The sequence below is a fragment of the Melanostigma gelatinosum genome, assembly GCF_949748355.1.
Source record: "Melanostigma gelatinosum genome assembly, chromosome: 2".
Taxonomy (NCBI): Eukaryota; Metazoa; Chordata; class Actinopteri; order Perciformes; family Zoarcidae; genus Melanostigma; species Melanostigma gelatinosum.
In genome coordinates this window covers 965,103-986,141 of record NC_136635.1, presented here as the reverse complement: position 1 = coordinate 986,141, position 21,039 = coordinate 965,103, and the positions used below count along the sequence as shown (strand labels likewise).

General features: G+C 41.9%; 1 protein-coding gene across 3 annotated transcripts in view; it reads right to left on the bottom strand.

The window, feature by feature from the left end:
• Positions 1-11,772: 11,772 nt before the first annotated feature.
• efl1 (elongation factor like GTPase 1) overlaps positions 11,773-21,039 on the bottom strand; it is a 119,829-nt gene continuing 110,562 nt past the window's right edge. For all 3 annotated transcript variants that reach the window (XM_079284718.1, XM_079284716.1, XM_079284717.1), the window contains one exon: positions 11,773-13,000. In XM_079284718.1, the coding sequence (XP_079140844.1) occupies positions 12,812-13,000 (189 nt within the window). In that variant the 3' untranslated portion in view covers positions 11,773-12,811. The remainder of the gene's footprint in view (positions 13,001-21,039) is intronic.

The following is a 21,039-nucleotide window of genomic DNA, read 5'->3' as shown; positions in this document are numbered from 1 at the left end:
TACCTTATGAACCATCCCGACCCCTCAGGTCGTCTGGGACCGGTCTACTATCTGTTCCCAGAGTCAGAACTAAACATGGAGAAGCATCGTTCAGTTTTTCTGCTCCACATATCTGGAACAAAGTCCCAGAAAGCTTCAGGTCTGCTGAGACCCTCAGCTCATTTAAATCAAGATTGAAGACTTTTCTGTTTGCTGCTGCCTTTAATTGAACCACATTCAATTAATATATTAATCAATTTCCTGCATTTCTGCATTTTACTACTGTATTTTATTTCTTACACTGTTCTTAATTGCTGTTAAATCTCCTTTTCTTTTGCCTTATGTTTTGATGCTTTTAATGGTTTTAAAAGGACTGCACAATATATCGCCATTTCCTCCGGGACCGAGTTCGTGCAAGGCGTACACTATAAAATGCAGATCGGCAGAGATCTTTTCCAGACGTGGTTTGTGTGCGAGTAATTGCAGAATTGCGGCAGTGTATGGTTGATTGCGTGCAGCGCAATGTCTCAGGGAGACATCGATTCAAATTTAGAAAGTGCACAATATATTGCCATTTCCTCCGGGACCGAGTTCGTGCAAGGCGTACACTATAAAACGCAGATCGGCAGAGATCTTTTCCAGACGTGGTTTGTGTGCGAGTAATTGCAGAATTGCGACAGTGTATGGTTGATTGCGTGCAGCGTAATGTCTCAGGGAGACATCAATTATTGTTTCAATGTATGTTTTAAATCTCCTTTACGTTTTACGACTGAATTTTATTTCTTACACTGTTTCTTTAATTGTTTTTAAATCTCCTTTTCTTTTGCCTTATGTTTTGATGCTTTTAATGGTTTTATGTGAAGCACTTTGAATTACCTTGTTGTTGAAATGTGCCATACAAATAAACTTGCCTTGCCTTGCCTTGACAGCGGAACAAGAAAATAAACACTTTGGATCCCTGCTACACGCTATTCAAAAGCAGCTACAGAGCAGAATGGCTGCGTTCGGTTAAAGCACCCTGCTGGCATACTGCTGGGGTCAAAGTATGGAAACAAATGCCAGTGCATGCCTCAGTGACATGAAGTGGTCGCTCATTTTTTCTCGTTTCTATTCTTTTCTGAGCACCCGACTTTTGTCAAATTTACATTGTTTTTATGAACAGTTATTTATAATTATTTAATTCCGAGTGCACTGATCAGTTTGGACATAACATAACACAGATTGTTTGCAATGATCCCTCAAACATAAGAGTCAGGATATTTTAGTTTGTTAATCAACTTTATTGTCCAAAATGACACCAGTGCACTGACATAGTTGACCTCATATATTCTCTCTCCTCGTCCCTACATTTATGTAGACTGTTCAAATACGTAAAGAAACAAACAGTAATATATTGACTGGTTGTCCTTGGTATGAGTCATGCTTCCACAAATCTGGATCCTACATTTCCCATAAAGCTACTCAATAGCTTATTTCCATAGACCCTTGCTGCCTGCTAAAGGCTCATGTTTTCCAAACTCCAAATCAAAACTCCAGTTCGTGATACAGTCTTTCTGTTGTGAAGTTAATGTTCTTATTTCGCTGTTAGCACAGCCAATAAAAGTCCATTTACCTACATTGAAATTAAAAGGAGGGAGCTATCACAAAGCCATGATACAGTCAAAAATTGTCATATAAAGTCATAGAATAGTAAGTCTAAAAAGTGATAAAGAAAGAGAAAGACACCTCATAGGGGTGGGAAATAAAACTGCATGGCAGAGATAAAATGTTTTTTTGTGATGTGGGTAAAGTGGTGGTCAAATTGTCTGACAATGATGCAACAGAATACTGAATATTCTGAATATTCAGTAAACATTGAATTGAAACACATTGAATTTACTAGTGTGAAAATGATTACATTTCAAATTGATGAACATTTTTGCTCTTTTTTATCAGCCAAGTGACTTTCAAAGATGTAAGTATCAACTGTTTGTGCTTCAAACACTTCAAGTAGTGCTACCACATTGTTTTAACTATGGAGCCTCCCTGTCAGCTCACAATTCTTCTGCCTGGTTGCATCTAGTAGCGTCTGTGCAGAGGGGACTTCCACCTGACCTACCTGTGGGGAGGGACCCTCGGGCGCAGAGCATGAAAAGGTCTCCACAGCAGCAGCCAGGCCTACCGTGAAACAAGCACCTAATTCACTCCCATGTTTTGTTGCTGCTGAAAGTTTCCTTTTTTATTTTAATGGGAAGCTGACTGTAGCAGGTTTGGCAGCATGAATCCAGTCTTTGTCCCCGTGACTGCATCTGGGCGCTACTTTGAACTTATTTCGCTTATACTATGGGTGTGCGTGTGTCTCACTGGGTCCACCGGTGCTGGTTGGATTACTCTGAAAAATGTATTTAGGGTCAGTTCCAAATGGAAATGTATTCCTGCCTTTTGAAGTAGTGGACTAATGTCATTGTCACTGTCATTGACAGGTGACAGGATTGGGAAGGGGAAGAACATATTTTCCTTGAATTAAATGTATTCTTTTTACACTTTTACCATAAAACACGAGAAAAGTTATCCAATGGAAATTACAGAAAGGTAAAACGTCTGAGGTTAAAACAGTAAAACAATAACTAAATTAGATAAATGTAGTCAAAAAAAAAGGTCCTTTGTTAACTTGTCAGGGAAGTAGTCTTTAAGGGGCGACTGTGGCTTACTGGGTAGAGAGGGTTGTCCGCCAACCGAAAGGTCACAGGTTCAATCCTCAGCTGCACTGTGTCCTGTGTCGAAGTGTCCCTGAGCAAGACACTGTACCACTAACTGCTCCCCGGGTGCCTGTCATTGGCAGCCCACTGCTCCCTATATATACAGGGATGGGTCAAATGCAGAGAATAATTTCCCCACTGTGGACTAATAAAGGAATGTTTCTTCTTCTAACCTACCAACAATATCCTCAAATAGGGAAAGGGCCAGCAGGGAGAGTACTTTTAGTAGATAGACTAATAGACTAATCCAAATAAACTATTCATGTATATAAGGCACAAGAGAGGTCCATAGCCACTCTACCTCAAGGTTATCCAACGTTCAGCAGCCATCAAAAACACCATCAGTGCAGATGTAGCATTTCCTGTTAGTAGAACAATATACAAAGATACAAAAGTAGATAGTGGATTGACTTCTTGGCAAACATTCCTCAAGTCACACTGAACTTGCAGAGGAGAGCTGAAATGACGAAGCACTCATGCTGCATGGCTTCATGGTTCTTTATCACAGCATGAAACAGGAGTAGCTCATTTGTTCGACTTCCACTAATATGGCTTCAGGCCATTCAGGCTATCCAGAGTAAGCATAAACACATATTGTATATCTTTTTATTTCATTCAGTGTGGAATTGGGTCAACCACTAAAATGAGCTGAACTGATCTATGTTTGTTTAGTAGAGATTGGGGAGGGAAACAGGGAGTCCTGAAAAGAAAGGGTGAACTAACGGAACAATTGTGAATCATGTCCAAGATGGGTGCAGCATATCCATGCTCTGCAGAGAGACAGATGGCAATGACTCCAGGCTGCATTGATTGGCTGCTTGGCAGAGATCCAGGACCAGGCGAGTCTCGTGGCTTCTCAGATCTCCCAGGAAGGCAGTAGGGCAGCGGGGCTCGCTGGAGCTCAATGTCGGGTCTGTTCTCTCCATGTGGGTCAGGCCACCATCTTAGCACACGGTGGATGGCCACCTGTAGTCTTGAGTCCTGAGTGTATATATAAAAGAACGGAAGTCAATTGAAGTTTACATTACTCCACTTGAGGATCAGCAGCTGAAAACTACAGAGAAAAATAAAAAGCTGTAGACATCCTTCAGTTTGAAAATGCCAAAACACCAGAACACTAGAACACAATGAGAGGGTTAAAAGAAAACATTTTCCTAGTTTGAGATTTGAAATATATAAATAGTGGCATAGGTTTGAATGTAATTAATTGTTCAGCCCAACCACCAACAATGTATCAAGAGAGAAACACACATTCAAGATCTGACATAAAGAAATAAAGAGAATAGAAACTAAACAGAAATTGATGACTCCATCATCACATCATAAAAGGCATTGTTCAAGAAGAAAAGTAAAACAAAAAACATCAACAAAAAAAACATCATCACATCATAAAAGGCATTGTTCAAGAAGAAAAGTAAAACAAAAAACACATTAAGATACTGATGTCCACATTTGTCATCAATATTTATGATGCTTTGTAAACAATGCTGTTGCTTGATATAAATAGGTTTGCAAGAAAAGATCTGTCGGTATTTAGCACGCTTTCAGTTTGAAATGTCACATTTTGTGTGAAGCAAAACACAACATTAAATCAAGGTCAACGTATTTTTATCAATTATTATTATTATCATTGTTATTTCTATTATTATTGTTGAAAAATGGCCACTATCTTGGATTTTGAAATGGCCAATGGGTCAGATTTGATGAGAAACCTACACGCCCAATTTAATGCTTGAATTGTCATTTGGAAACGAAATAATCTTCAGTTTTGATGTTATCTGCTACAATATAGTAGACTATCCAGTAGCTTACTGTAAGTCCTGTTGAAACTTATGTCTCAACAGGATTTAGAAAAACTTGTCCACGCATTTATCTTCAGCAGACTGGACTACTGTAACGGTGTGTTTACAGGTCTCTGTAAAAAGTCAGTCAGAAAGCTGCAGCTGATTCAGAACGCTGCAGCTCGAGTCCTCACTAAGACCAGGAGGGTGGATCACATCACTCCAGTTCTAATGTCTTTGCACTGGCTTCCTGTCCAACAAAGAATTGACTTTAAAATCCTGCTGTTGGTTTACAAAGCACTGAATGGTTTAGGGCCAAAATACATCTCTGATCTGCTGCTACCTTATGACCCATCCTGACCCCTCAGGTCGTCTGGGACCGGTCTACTTTCTGTTCCCAGAGTCAGAACTAAACATGGAGAGCGTTCAGTTGTTCTGCTCCACATATCTGGAACAAAGTCCCAGAAAGCTGCAGGTCTGCTGAGACCCTCAGCTCCTTTAAAGCAAGATTGAAGACTTTTCTGTTTGCTGCTGCCTTTAATTGAACCACATTCAATTCATATATTAATCAATTTCCTGCATTTCTGCATTTTACTACTGCATTTTATTTCTTACACTGTTTTTTAATGTTTTAATGAATGTTCTTAATTGTTTTTAAATCTCCTTTTCTTTTGCCTTATGTTTTGATGCTTTTAATGGTTTTATGTGAAGCACTTTGAATTACCTTGTTGTTGAAATGTGCAAAACAAATAAACTTGCCTTGCCTTGGGTGGATTCTTACACTGAATTTCTTTTTCTTTGCACTCTGGTACTACTTTACAATCACAGTAAATGGACTGTATTTGTATAACGCTTCTAGTCTTCTGACAACTCAAAGCATTGTAACACATGTCATCATTCACCCATTTATGACAGGGGCTACCATGCAAGGTACTAACATTCATACATCATAGGCACAGAAGGGAGCAATTTGGGGTTAAGTGTCTTGCCCAAGGACATATCGACATGGACTAGCAGAGCCGGGGATTGAACCACCAACCTTCTGATTGAAGGACAACACTGCTCTACCACTGAGCCACATTTCTTAATCATTGTTTTTGTGTGTACTACTTTCCAGATTAATTATGAATTACTATGGTAAAAATACTAGTAGTTGATAATAATTTGTATTTTATTGAGTAAAAACACAATACTTCATCTATTTACTTAGTTGTAAGAACAGTTAATTAATGATGAATAATAACTGTATTAAAAGGGTTTTCGTTCATTTAGCATACGTCCCGGACTATAGAGCGCACCGGTATATAGGCCGCACCAGCTGATTTTTAAAAGGAAAAAGAATTTGTACATAGATAAACCGCACTGGTCTATAAGCCGCAGGTGTCCCCGTTGAACAGCAAGATGCTTTCAACAGTACTAAAGTTGTCTTCTATGAACATCATAACATGTCGCTAGCTTCTAAGCTAATTTTAACATTATGGCCAATGGGGAAATGCTTACCGCGATTAGCATTAGCGAATATATAATATATCTTTGTACATCTTTTCATGCAGACATACTTGCATTACAGACTAAGGTCTCTCAAGGCTACCAAACGAAAAACAATGAGGCAATAACTGTTGTTGCTCATAGCTCTGAATAGCTGTTGTGCTAGCAGCAACTCCGCCCTTGAGCTTGTGTTGTCCTCCTCATTGCGCTGTCCCCTTAATCTCATAGTATCCCAGCCTTTCAGAACCCGTTGGTGAAGGTGGATTCTTTCACACTGTTCCGGGCTGTTAGGATCCACTGGCAGACTTGAGAAAAAGCTGATCTTCTCTGCTCATAGCTCTGAATAGGCTTGGCCAGTTGCTGCTAGCACAACATGCTGCATGAAAAGATGTACAAAGATATATTATATATTCGCTAATGCTAATCGCGGTTAGCATTTCCCCATTGGCCGTAATGTTAAAATTATCTTAGAAGCTAGCGAGTCGGACATGTACTGTTAAAAGCATCTTGCCGTTCAACCTTTTTTGTTAATAGTCCTAGTGAGAGGTAGGTCAAAGGTACTTCATCCATATTGTAGCGACCCTGTCAGTAACAGCTGATAGCAGAGGGGTTGCTGGTAGCAACTGTTCTGTATATAAAGCGCACCGGACTACAAGCCGACGCCTCAACGCGTGGGGTAAAAAGTAGCGGCTTATAGTCCGAAAAGTACGGTACACATCGTTTTCAAATACAGTTCATGTAGTGTAGTGCATGCACTGTATCATCTGCTGTCTGTCTCTCTCTTTTCTCCCTCCATCATCTGCTGTATCTCTCTCTCTCTCTTTTTGCTCGCCATCATCTGCTGGCAAAATGACCTTGCGACCCCACTGATGTAGCCTACTCAACTATACATGTAACAAGCGGTAACTGACACAACTGCCACTAGAGGGGTACATAGTGCGTCACTGTGTGACGTGTGGGGACACTGACCAAGCGGCAGTATTTTACGAGTTGGGAGTGACAGAGTGTTGCAGGAAAATGAGCACTCTGGTTCATTTGTCTATTTTTGTTTTGTGTTTATTTGCATTGTTTATTGAAATGTTTATTTGAGTTTTTTGTTTCAGATATCTGGGTGTTCACACATACAATACGCGCTGAGCTTTAAAATACAAATCTACTGCGCTTTAGCGCAGTAGATTTGTATTCTCTGTGACGCACATTTTCGGTGACAAAATATTAAAACATTTTTATTTAAGGTCAGATATTACTGACCGTGTTGTCTTTACCAGCAGCTGTTGTCCAGTTAAAGTCTGCATTATTACGGAGGAAGCAGCTGTTATTGAAGCGATTAGCGAGCAGCGCGTCCAGCAGCGTCATCAGACCTACTGAGCTGAAGTCACGTTAGCGGCTTTGAGCAACTAATTTACTTTCTGTTTACACCGGCACCCACCCGCATGCCAAGTGTACGTGAAGAGTCATGTGATATTCGATTTCAGGCGTTTAAGTCTGGATGGAGATCATCTCGAAAACGATGCTGAAACGCTGTGTGGACAGAGATCTTTTAAAACAAAAACGTTTTAGTGTGGATGTAGACTCAGGGAGCCGCAACAGAGGGGCTGAAGAGCCGCAGGTTGCCGACCCCTGCATTAGAGGAAAGCTGCCATTAACTGACACGACTGATAGCTGCATTCAGACAAGAGGGTTTCTCAGCCGTGTGCAGTTGCCAGAGGAAGCAGACGTCAGACGTCAGGAGGGACGGCAGTGAGACAGCCAGGCGAGTTTCCTTGATCACCAGCTTAAACAGATCACCAGGTATCCCGTCAGGTAGCTAAAAACACAACGGGCTTGGTGATCCGGACCCTTTTAAACGGAGAGCTGGTTTATTTTACTGTCCTGTATCGGGGCTTAACTCCAGGATCTAACACTTAATACAATTCTATTATTTATTAGACAGAATTAGAATAGAGATATAATTTCAGAATATGGAATTCTGCTGCCTATTTTATACATTCTGAAAGTATCCAATTGTTAAAAATGACATGAAGTTCATTTGCAACTCTTACTGAATCCCCTTTTGCTGGAAATTCATGGAGGGAGACTGATTTTCTTCTGCCCAACATTGCAAGGGGAAAAATATGAATAAAAACACAATTTACTTCATAAGAAGATAACGTGAAGAATCTCCTACAGAACATAGAATCATCTCATTCATTGTGTTCTGTGATTTATTTAACTCATTTCTATTAAGGTGTTGCTAAAATCCTAAAGCCCTGCCACACTGCAGTGCATGGCGTCCACACAGACAGTGTTACTGCTGCTTCCAGCCCTTCTTTCTACATGAAGTCTGTCTTTCATAATGGCCAGAATGTTGCATTTAATTTTAATGTAAATATCATTTAATTTATTTTAGACTGAAAAAGCTAGAGAAGTGTGTGCTCATTTATAAATAATAAAAACAATCACAGTACCTTAACCACTTAACTAACGTGAAAGTCACTGCATTTACTGCATAACTGTCCTGCTAATATTTCAGAATAAAAGCCTTACTATACAGAATTACTATTGCAACAACACATCAGTAGGGTAAAACTAACCTCTCTCACGACGATCTGAACCCAGCTCACATTCCCTATTTGTCTATAGAAAGACCATAAAGGGCTTTTATTTTGAAATTGAAACAAGCAGTGTTGAGTTCAAATCAAAAATGCTGTAAAACAACATCGATGTACAAAGAGGCAGTAATGTCTACCTGAGCGGAGGATGAAGTCTCTCCCTCTGTGTGTGTTCCTATCAGAGCTCTTCAGTGCTTTGTTATTGGAGCTGGTCTGGCCTTGTGTGCATGTTAGTGCATGTGAATCTCTGTTGTGACCCACTGGCTAGCTAATCTCGATCGCTCTGCTCTGCGCTCATACGGTGGTTACAGCTGATGTTGTTAGCACTGTTAGCAGCTAGCCTCCTGCTCAGCCGTCTCCATGTTGAAAGGTATGTAGAGGCATCAGTTCTGAATTTTGAATTCATGACCTTTAACTTTCATCAACATGTGGCTAGTGGAGCCGGGGATCGAACCACCGATCCTCTGATTGAAGGTCGGCCCTGCTATCCACTTACCCACAGTCGCCAAATCCAGACAAGCTGGCACACCGACCGGTTAATTGGCCTTTCAACACACTCCGCTCCTCTACAGCCCGAACAAAGAAGGCAGAGTCAGCTGGCACGTGAATAGAGAGCCAGCCAGAGATTTCACCAGCAGACAATGCAGCGTGCAGCAACAGCGAGACAAAGCGTTGCTGTCCTGGCATCAAGATGTGTTTGCGTGTTTGTTTGCGTGTGTCAGTGCCCTGTGCCATCTTGCCAGATGGACAGTAGTGAGGGATCCTGTGTGTTGTGTCAATAGGGACTTGCTCGAGCGCTCCTTGAGGATATTTCTTCATGAGAGAAAATCAAAGGCTTTTATTCTGAAGAAACTAGGTAATGGTAAATGGATCTTTAGCTGTCTATGAAGGAAAATCAATGTCAAAATCCACGAGCACAACTGAAAGTTAGGCCTGGCTCAGGTTTATAGTTAGGGCTGGCTCAGGCTTATAGTTAGGGCTGGATCAGGTTTATAGTTAGGGCTGGCTCAGGTTTATAGTTAGGGCTGGATCAGGTTTGTAGTTAGGGCTGGATCAGGTTTATAGTTAAGGCCGGTTCAGGTTTGTAGTTAGGGCTGGATCAGGTTTATAGTTAAGGCTGGTTCAGGTTTATAGTTAGGGCTGGATCAGGTTTGTAGTTAAGGCTGGTTCAGGTTTATAGTTAGGGCCGGCTCAGGTTTATAGTTAGGGCCGGCTCAGGTTTATAGTTAGGGCCGCTCAGGTTTATAGTTAGGCCTGGCTCAGGTTTATAGTTAGGGCTGGATCAGGTTCATAGTTAGGGCTGGCTCAGGTTTATAGTTAGGGCTGGATCAGGTTTGTAGTTAGGACTGGTTCAGGTTTATAGTTAGGGCTGGATCAGGTTTATAGTTAAGGCTGGTTCAGGTTTATAGTTAGGGCTGGTTCAGGTTTATAGTTAGGGCTGGATCAGGTTTGTAGTTAGGACTGGTTCAGGTGTATAGTTAGGGCTGGTTCAGGTTTATAGTTAGGACTGGTTCAGGTTTATAGTTAGGGCTGGCTCAGGTGTGCCTTGGACCAGCCCCTAGATAAGCTGCTATAGGCCTAGACTGCTGGGGGACTTCCTAGGATACACTAAGTTCCTCTCTCCTCTTCTCTCTCGCCTTCTGTATGAATTCCTATCTCATTAACGCACATTACTAACTTTGCTTCTTCCCCGGAGTCTTTGTGCTTTCTCTCCTCACAGGTTTCGACAGGTGGCTACGTGACTGTGCCTAAGTGGATAGCAGGGCCGTCTTTCAACCAGAGGGTCGGTGGTTCAATCCCCGGCTCCGGCTCTGCTAGTCGCATGTCGATGTGTCCTTGAGCAAGACACTTACCCCCAAAATTGGTCCCGTAGTTGTTCCTATGGTGTAGAAATGTGATAGTCACTTTGGATAAAAGCGTCTGCTAAATGACTGTAATGGATCTGGACCCAGGTCCAGACTCCAGCCGTGGTTCTGTCATATGTATTGAATGTGCTGTCATTCTGTACACATGACATCTATCACACTTCTGTCCATCCTGATAGAGGGATCCCTCCTCTGTTACTCTCTCTTTTCTCCCCGTTAAAGGGTTTTTTGAGTTCTTCCTGTTGTGATGTGAGGGTCCCGGGACAGAGGATGTTGCATGTGTACAGATTGTAAAGCCCTCTGAGGTAAATTTGTGATTTTGAGCTAAACTAAATAAATTGAATCAGTCCAAAATACATTTCTGTGTATTTACATGGTTTCAAATTCACAAGGACTTCTCTTACGAAGCACTTTGAATTGCCTTGTTGTTGAAATGTGCTATACAAATAAACTTGCCTTGCCTTATTGCCATCATTGCATTTTATGACATTTGCCGATGCAATTCATGGACAAAAGTGAAACTGGGTAGCCTTGTGGACTGGCCTGAACTCCCAGCGGCATTCGCTTAGCTGCACTTTCTGTGGCGGCTAATCTAGCTGGGGGGTTGGAAGATGCCGCGGGGGGTGAATGTCTCAAAGTTGATGAGTGTATTCTGTCATATGCCATTAGTGCTCAGGTAATAAACACAAAAAGACAAATAATGAAAATAAAAAGGTAGCAAAGTACATTGTAGCTACCGGTCGCTGCATCTACATGTGCCGCTATTGCCATGGGGGAAAAAGGGTGATGAGACTAGAGATTTTTTTGAGAAAAAAGTCAATGTTTCGTATAAAGTTAACATTTTTCCTCTTCAAGAATCACCGCCTTAACATGGACAAAGAAGTAGCTGCAGGACGTCGCCCAACACTCACTGAGGGAATGTCAATGCTCTGCAGGTTTCGTGCCAATGCCTAGTTCAGCCCTGCTTTACCGCTCACCGACAAAAGCCCAGATCAGAGGAAAAACGGCATTGGCTCGGCGCTCAAACGCAAGTGTGAACTGTTGAAAGACTCACCGATGCATCGCAGACACATCCCATTCCTGTTTTCCTTAACGACAGATTAGTACACATTAAAATACCTTTCTAGCCAGAGATAGAATTTCTTTTTCTCAGTTGTCTCTCAGTGCTTTGGTCATTTTCGATATTAACTATATCCTTAAAATCTCAGATTTCTTCTGCCCCAACAGTGGCCCCCCCAACACTTTTAAGGAGGAAACTGAGCACTCTTGGGGATCAAAGCCATGTCATACAACAGTAAATCTGTAAAGCAATGATAAATAATGTTCATAATCAAATTCCAACACATTTGTTTATTTAACTTATCATTGACCATCCAATGGGGCCATTTAATTGGTCAGTATTTACTGCATGCTATCTTTCTGCTTTAAAAACTAATGAAAATTCGATTTCGACAGAAAGTTAGCAGGCTTTTTGTTACTAATTTTACTCTCAATATGTACATATTCACCCCCACTAATCCACTAAACAGTAAGACTAACTGCAGCTCCACTGCTGCTGAGATGAGGGTCTCTTTGAAAATACACTTCTGATTGTTAAACAAGTTAAGAGGACCACCTTCCCACGTAAAGGAGAAAAAACATATCATGATGAAACGGTGAATTAATAAACTGGGCAGTGACCAAAATAAATATTCACCCCACCATCACTGCCTCCCGTTATCAACCCAGAATTACACACATTGGAGCTTTTAGGAGACAACCTGCATTAGGGTTGTCTCCTTCATCACTTTTTCATTTCAACAACCGATCCTTTCTGTGTGACTGCATCCGAGGGAACGTTAGCTAACAGTGCTAGAACCCGTTTGCCTACCGGATGATGTGTTGTGGTTGCTGTGGTCATATTTAAACGTAACTGCTCATTGAGAAATAATAAAAGCATTTCAATTTGACTGTTTTCATTTCTGTGAATTCTTGAGCACATTGAGAAATAAAAGTGAACAGCTGTGTATTGTTTTTAAATGTAATCTAACCATTTGTCAGTACTGCCCACTAGATGGCGGTCTGAGGTCAACCATTGGTTGAGAATCGAGCAGTGTTGGGAAGTCGTATTTTTGTTGTTTCGTTATAATGTCTCCAGCTCGTGTTTACCACAGACCTTATTTCAGACATCCAACCAAAAACACACAAAAATAACCATCGACGTCGAGACGAGGGAACCGGAGGTGCAAAAATGCCGACTCATGTCTGGGTTTTAGGACTCATTCAGGCAGCTCTCTAAAGCATGTGTACAGTCCTGGATGGATGTCAGCAGAGTCTCTCAGCCAGACTGGAGGAGCTGCTCCTGGAGGGATCTTCTGTGTGTTTTCTCTCTACTTGTTCTTGCCGAGCGTTCTCTGCTTCTCTGCATGCTCCACTATCTTCTCCTCTACGTAGAGGCCTTTGCGGCGGCGGACAGCATTCATGTATTTCAGGGACTGGTTTGCAGAGTCGGCTTTCTCCCCGAAGTGCAGGTATTCTTCCTCTGTGGTGGGAACCCAGTATGGATCACTGCTGATCACCTGAGGACAGAGAGCAGAGGGATAGAATATTGCCATGTTGGTCCCTTTTGGTTGATTGTAGTCACGTTTAACAACTTGTGACACTGAGTTTATTCTCTTTTGGATTATAGCAAAGGTGGCTGTTAGATTTTGTCTAGTCTTGTTCATGTTCTTCATTTAATTGTTGGAATGCTGTTAAGCATTCCAACAATTCTTCGAATCTTTATTCAACTTCTTCTATTTATTCCGTCCCACCTCTTCTACTCCTTCATTTCTTAAGCTACAGAAACCATTCAACTATCAAAATGTTCAGCTCTTTCACCAGAGGGGTGCTATGACTTTTCATATTTCTAACCTTTAAACTTTTTGAATTATTAAGCTTTTTATTTTCAATGGGATCTCTATGGAGAATATTTTCAAATCCTCTTAAACTTCCTCATACTTTCAGCTACAGACACCATTTCAACTTTACAATGTTGAGAAAACCCTTAACTATTGCCACATGATTCATGATTTTTGATATCTTTTAAGCTTTTTGAACTGCAGCAATTTAACTTTTATGATTTTTCAGCCCTTTTCTGACTTTATAATGGGTGTGTATTGCGCAGCTTAGAGTGCGTGAATTTCCGGGTACCCTTAAACGCCTCATCTTAACTTCACTACGGAACAAACCAGGCCTTCGACATTGTTCTCTGAGTCATTGACCGGTAAGTAGCACAGTGTGTTTCGAGACTCAACTTTAAAAATGAAGCTTCCACATTTTACAATGGCATTACAAGTGGTTTCTAACTTAAACAGGGTTCAAAATAAGCAAGAAGAGTAAACATTTTCCCGGTGAACCAAAGAAAAACTGTATTGTTAACTTACTAATACTAGCGAAGTGCTAACGTTAGCATAGCTGCTAACGTTCGTCATACGGCTCCTTCCGGTTTACTACGGGACTATAAACTCTGTTCATAGTCTCGCTTCGTGTTGTAGCGCGAGCTCGTAGCATGAACAGAGCCAATTATACTCCATGTGCTGTGCGCTGCATTATTCTCAGAAACACCAGAGGGCGAAACAACTAAATGAACTGTGAAGAATTAAAAAGACGAGTGAAGAATGAAGTCATGTATTACATGCGTTGTCAGCGTCTGTGATTTCGGAATTTTCTGAATGAATTACACATATGTTTGTCAATTTAAAATATTAATTTGTAAGTCAAGAAAGGAACATTTTGTTGTCAAACTGTTGAAGTCTAATACTTAAAAAAGACTGTACTTGCATGAACAACAGGCCTTGCCTGTTCTCTACTTCCCGGCTGATAAGAACAGTAGCAGAATAAAACACATCATGTATGATAAGGTACATGTGTGGATGGATATAGCTAAGTTAGCTAGCGAGCTAGCTAGCAAGCCAAGGTAACGGCCGTGCAGCTGACGTGCATGATGCTAGACCAGAGATGTAGTTCACTGATCGGTTTCACACAAAGCTAAACGATATGACAAATGTCTGACAATCTGAGACTTTCTTGACTTGCAAAATAAATATTAAATTCACAAACATATGTGTAATTCATAGCACAATTCAAACTGGATGAAATAAACATTTATCTCTCGCCGTTAGCTGCTATACATAGTCGTTCTTATTTTTTTATTTATTATACTGTATTGATCGCGGTAAGGGGGAAATTTGTCTATGCATTTGACCCATCCCTGTATATTGGGAGCAGTGGGCTGACTATGACAGGCGCCCGGGGAGCAGTTAGGGGTTCAGTGTATTGCTCAGGGACACTTCGACACATGACACGTCCCAGCCAAGGATTCCAAGGATTCGAGTTATAAAGTAAAGTCCCACAGGACACTGTAAAGGGTGTGACTTCATCTCTCTATTAAACTGACAATAAACCACTAAGCTAATTAACAGGTTATTTCCAATATAAAACTAGTCTTTTTCATCAAACTATCCTGACAACAATATGTTTGCTGTGGTAACATTACAGTCAGAGTGTTTTATAACTGTTTGTTAGTTTTACTAGCAGCTAAAGCTGTTCAATTATTATTCTGGCCACTTTATGTGTCAATGTGTAAATCTGTAACAGAAAGTGACCAATAGACATGATTATACACAAGCTTTGTGATCTTGAATTAGACCTTAATGTACAAATAACCTTTGTTCATATAATGCTGATAGTATCGTTCTTTAGTAATCCACTAATATAATGCAGGCCCTATAGGAACATGACTTTATATATTCAGTATACAGAGACATTAGACAATCCATTATTAGTCCACAGTGAGCCCTCACATAGAGCTGAGATGGAGCTGTCATTAGTTGTGGGTGTTCTGTAGTTCTGCTAGTTTTAACCCTTTATTGCTCATACACACAGAAGATAATAATATTGTGTTTCCTCTCTTAGGCAAAGAGAACATTGATCAACATCTGTGCTTTGGCTGGTTAAGTACGGACATGCTGTAACTGAAATTGACAATAGACCACATAACTTGATGTGTTTAACTGTTAAGTATCTTAGACTAGGGCTGCAACCAACGATTATTTTAATAATCGATTAATTGGGTGATTCTTTTTTCGATTAATCGATGAATCGGATAAAAAAACAAAAAAGCATTAATTTCCAACCCTTTATTCAAAAACAGAACTGATCTTCAGAAAGTGCACAAACAGGTTGCTTCTTGAACATCCCTGAGCTGTTAAAGTAATTATTAAAAAACAAAAAAAACAAATGGATGAACACAAAAAACATACATGTGAACAAAAATATGCACCGTACTTTCCGGGCTACAGAGCGCACCGATATATAGGCCGCACCAGCTGATTCTGCACTGGTCTATAAGCCGCAGGTGTCCCCGTTGAACAGCAAGATGCTTTCAACAGTACCCCAAACCGGACAGTTTTTAGCTAATGTTTCAATACAATTCACTTACAATGTTGATAAAAATGATCGTGTAATGTTTTCAGTTGATTTAATGGTGTTAAACTGAAGTTAAACTTCGTACCTTTCAAACGAAATATTGTTGTAATTATTACAGTTAGCTTTGCCTTTACCAGAGTCGTTAAAACGATGCTAACACCGGTGAATTAGCCGTGCACTGCTCTTGGCCTAATCCGTACGAACTTCTATCCTCGTTGTAAACACTGGCTGCTGCTGGTTTTTCGGAGATATTCGCTTGTTCCAGGGTCGCAAAAATGACCATCAATGCTGTCAACACATCCGGGACCGTAGTTCTGTCCTTCACAATAAGATATCACGCTTCAACAACTCCAAATGATGCAATAAAAGCTCCTTAATTTCCGTTTGAGCTGTTTAAGCGTCGCCCGAGCGTTCTTTCTGCTTTCTCTCATCAAAGTCACTTTCCTATAGTATTTAGACATATAAACGTCCATATATATTCATGAAATTTGACACATAGATTATTTGATATGTATGAATTAATATTATTTACGTTTGGTTGGCGATCGCCGAAGAAAATGACAGCGTAATGACCGGAAAGGGCGTCACGACGGAATCGTTCGAGACAGGCCAATAGCAGCTAGCGCCGACCGAGGCAGGCCATCGTTACGTTACTAAAGTTGTCTTCTATGAACATCAAAACATGTCGCTAGCTTCTAAGCTAATTTTAACATTACGGCCAACGGGGAAATGCTAACCGCGATTAGCATTAGCGAATATATAATATATCTTTGTACATCTTTTCATGCAGACATACTTGCATTACAGACTAAGGTCTCTCAAGGCTACCAAACGAAAAACAATGAGGCAATAACTGTTGTTGCTCATAGCTCTGAATAGCTGTTGTGCTAGCAGCAACTGGCCAAGCCAGTTAGCCGTAAATGCTATTCAGAGCTATGAGCAGAGAAGATCAGCTTTTTCTCAGGTCTGCCAGTGGATCCTAACAGCCCGGAACAGTGTGAAAGAATCCACCTCCACCAACGGGTTCTGAAAGGCTGGGATACTATGAGATTAAGGGGACAGCGTAATGAGGACAACACAAGCTCAAGGGCGGATTTGCCCCGGTTCTAACAGTTCTACAAAACAACTGCTGTGCTCCACTCTTTTTTTCCCTTTTTTTTTTGTCAAACATCTCTGCGACGTATTGAGTGGCGTAATAATCACGCGACACAACGAATCGATCATGAAATTTGATAATCGATAATGAAAACTATTTTAAAAATCGATTATCGATTTTATCGATTCGTTGTTGCAGCCCTATCTTAGACCTTTTCCTTTTGTTTAGATTGACACCATTCATTTATTTTGTGTGATTTATTCTCTCTAAAGCAACTTAAATATATACATTGAAGACTAACATAAGTTCCTGGGAAATTCTAGATCTTGAATGAGACTTTGATAATTAACAAGGAAATAAAATGAGCTGTAATGATGGTTTTCTGAAATTAAACTAAACATTTCACCCTCCCGCTCCTCCTTCTATCCCCCTCCTTTCTGTCTCTGATTGCACACCATCACTGTGACTCCTTGCATCTCTGAAGTGTAAGTTCACACACATGAATTATGATTTTGCTGTTACTAAACTAATATTACATTGGTTTACATTAAGAATGACTTCCCATCCTAATGTAGTCTCGACAGGAATTACATCCATCCATTACGTACTCCCATTACGTACTCGACACTAAATGACCCACCCTGAATAACAGTTTGATCTAGATTCAGTGGCGGCTGGTGGAAAATTCTCTAGGTAGGGCCATCCTATCAATTTCAACAAACATCCCAGTATGTTTTAATGCAAACAAATAAAAGTATCGAACACGCATTACTACTTTGCAGTTAAATATTTAACATTTATTCCAACACGAAAAACAGCAGTAAATAACACTTATATAATATAACATGTTCATTTATTGAGATGCCCCTATGGACCTTGTTATAGGAGGTAAAGATCAGGAGAAGTAAATATGAAGTGTAATTGTGAATACTGATGTTAAATTAAGCTATGATGAGTTTTCACTGTTGATTTAACATCTCTATTACATGTTGATGCCTCCATGACCAAGTTATGCAGATGAGACTGAGGACAACTATGAAGAAGAAAAGATGTTCACTTTGCATAATATGTAGCTTGACAGAGTTCTCCATGTGTGTCCTGGTGTTCTCGTGTTTCCTTACCTTCTCATCCCTCACTCCCGTAACTGTCCGTGCTGGATCTGTCCCCGTTGTTTTAGAAAGCTAAATAAGTTATTAGCATGACGTCATCCAGCTAGCCAAACCTGTCTTGTGTACAGCTAGTAGTGAAGCTTCGTGTTGGGGTACGTTATTCCAGTCTTATTACAGTATATATGCATAATAATCCATAATTATTTTTGAATAATTAATTTTCCAAAATTAATTTTTTTCGAAAAATTAATTTTTTCCTTTGTTTTGAATGATCCAAATTTCTGCACCTTATTTTCCAAAATAGGTAGACCTTTGATATTCAAAATTTTTCCTTATCGTAATTTAATTTTTGATTTTAATCTTAATTTTAATTGAATTTAAATTTTTCCGAAATTCTTATTTCGTTTTCCTTTCAGGTTCAATTACTCGTTTCATTTCCTAAACTAACAGTCAGCTGTGTAGTAGGTTTGATCGTTTGTTTTTGTAATACCAATACTTTGTTTTCTTAAATCCCTCAAAGAAGTTACACACAGCTGTCATAGGCCAAAAGTGCTAAGCCACGTTAGCATTTTGTACCTTTGGTTGCCAAGCAGTAGTGATATCTCAGAGTAGTACAGTAGAAATTTGTAAGTCACAGAACTAGACATTTCACTGTGCTCCTGCATTAACCGTAAACGCTAACAGTTTCTTACTAACAGTAGGGAATCAATAACCACTAGGAGTCGCGCTTATTAAAAGAGAATGAGCGACAACAAAGACTCCGCTTCTGGAGCTGTAGCTCTAGATGACGCCGTATTACGAGATGCGGTGGCCGATCTCCTCAAGTTCACGCTACCTGAGAGAGAGTATTTTGGTACATACGACACAGCCACGTGTCAGAAGCAATTAGTGGAGCTAATGGCGTATGGAAACCATCCAGATAAACCAAAACGCATGATTCAAGACGTGGTTGGATCAATCTTCCTCACCTACCATCAGAAAATGCAGCTACAAGCTGTCGCACACCGCGAGGAATGCGACAGACTGCGCAGCGCCTTGGGTGAGATTCAGATTGGGGTTAGGCAGGGAGAAACCGACTATCGTGCGCTTCAGGAAGAAAATGAGACCCTGCGAGTGGATCTCAAGGAGATCCACACAGAGCTCAACGCTACCCTAGAGGCTAACGACAGAATGAAAGTGCTTCACAGTACCACGCAGGGACAGACACCCCTAACCCAGGTAAGTACTGTGCCACCCAACCTAGCCGCTCACCACGTCACTTTGGACAGCTACAGTGCCCCTCGGTCCTCGCAACCCTTGGACAGTGGTGCCTCATTCGGCCCGAGTCGGACCACCCTGCATTTCAGTCGAACGGTCTCGCCACCCACTAGGGCGGAAGACCAATACCCTCCACCTAGTTCAAGGTCGCGACGAAACCGCTCCCCTTCCCCCCCAAGGAGGGGGAATAGTCGCCCTGATTCCCCTCGAGGTGAATTAGTAGACTCAGACGACTCGGACGGCCCAGGCCCCATCGGCGCGCAGGGCCTGCGTACCCGGCAGATTGAGTCTCTTGCCAAAGATGTAGAACGTTTCGATCCCGGTAGCAGAGAGTCGAGCATCGACGACTATCTACGGGAGATCGACCGCTGCCTCCTTGACATCTCGCGCCCCTCATCGCGTGAAAAGCTAAAGCTAATCTGGAAGACCACGGCTAGAGGAGTCCATGTTTTCATGGAGACACTCCAGCCAGGTATCCGCGACCGCTACTCGAGCCTCTGTCAGGCTCTCCGGGAGGAGTACTCCTTGTACCCTGATCCCGCTTCAGCCACTCTCGGCGCCTTTGCGATCTCTCAAGGAAGGCTAGAGGCCCCAAGAGATTACTTCAGGCGGTTGAGATCCGCGTACTTCCAGGGACGTAACGCCCCTGGTCTAGAAGAGGACCATGCCTTTAAGTCCTTATTCCTGCACAACCTCCACGACGGTGTGAGGTACGATGTTACCATGCATTGCAGAACAAGTAACCTCACAATGCCGGAGATCAGGAAATATGCACAACTGGCATGGGAGACACGCGCACGGCCTCTGAAGAAGCATGAAGACACTGCCAGAGTCCTGGGCATCCAACAGTCCGGAGACTCTGACCTAGCGTTGGAAGGCAATGAAAGGCCTTGGGCCAGAGACTCTCGGCCACCCTTGAGAAACCAACGACCATGGCGGTCGGAGGACCAACGCAACCAGGGGGGTGAGAGACACCCCCAAGGTCACAACCAGGTAAGGCCACGGCAGCAACCCACATCGCATCCACCACGGAGGGTTGAACGCAACCCTCCACAACCAGGTAGGTACAACGGACGGGCTCGCAACTTCCCTGCAAAGGAAGCTGAAACGCCTGAGCTGGAGAGCCTAATCCGTAAGTATGTGCAAGAGGCAGTCAAGCAGTTGGGGAAGGCGACGCCCCCGGGGAAACCACCAACCCCGCCAGGGAAACCCGATCCCAACTTGCCGCCCGCCTGACTAAGCCTAGAGACTTCTTCCTCTGCCGCCAAAGTCTACTTTGTAGGTTGGGGAAGAGACATCAGCACACTCCCGGAAACGGCCACTCCCGACTTCGCACCTCCCCGTTCCATGACCTTCTTGGGTGACCTTGTCCGCAAAGGCAGGGCCCGCCGTATATACATCTCAGTCACACTGGGAGGCCATAACACTCTTGCTCTACTCGATTCCGGGTCAGAAATCAGCCTCATGTGTACCGCTACCTTCTTGATGGTAACTGAAGCAATGCATTCCCGTGGCACAACGCTGCAAAGCGAAACGTGCGCGGTCAGCATCACCAGCTACACCCAAGATAAGTCGCCCATCACCAAACGTGTCTGGGTTGACATCGCTTTTCAGGGAATGACTATCAAGCATCCCATTCATGTCTGCATCCTAGACACCGAACCCTTACTCCTTGGCCAGGACCTCT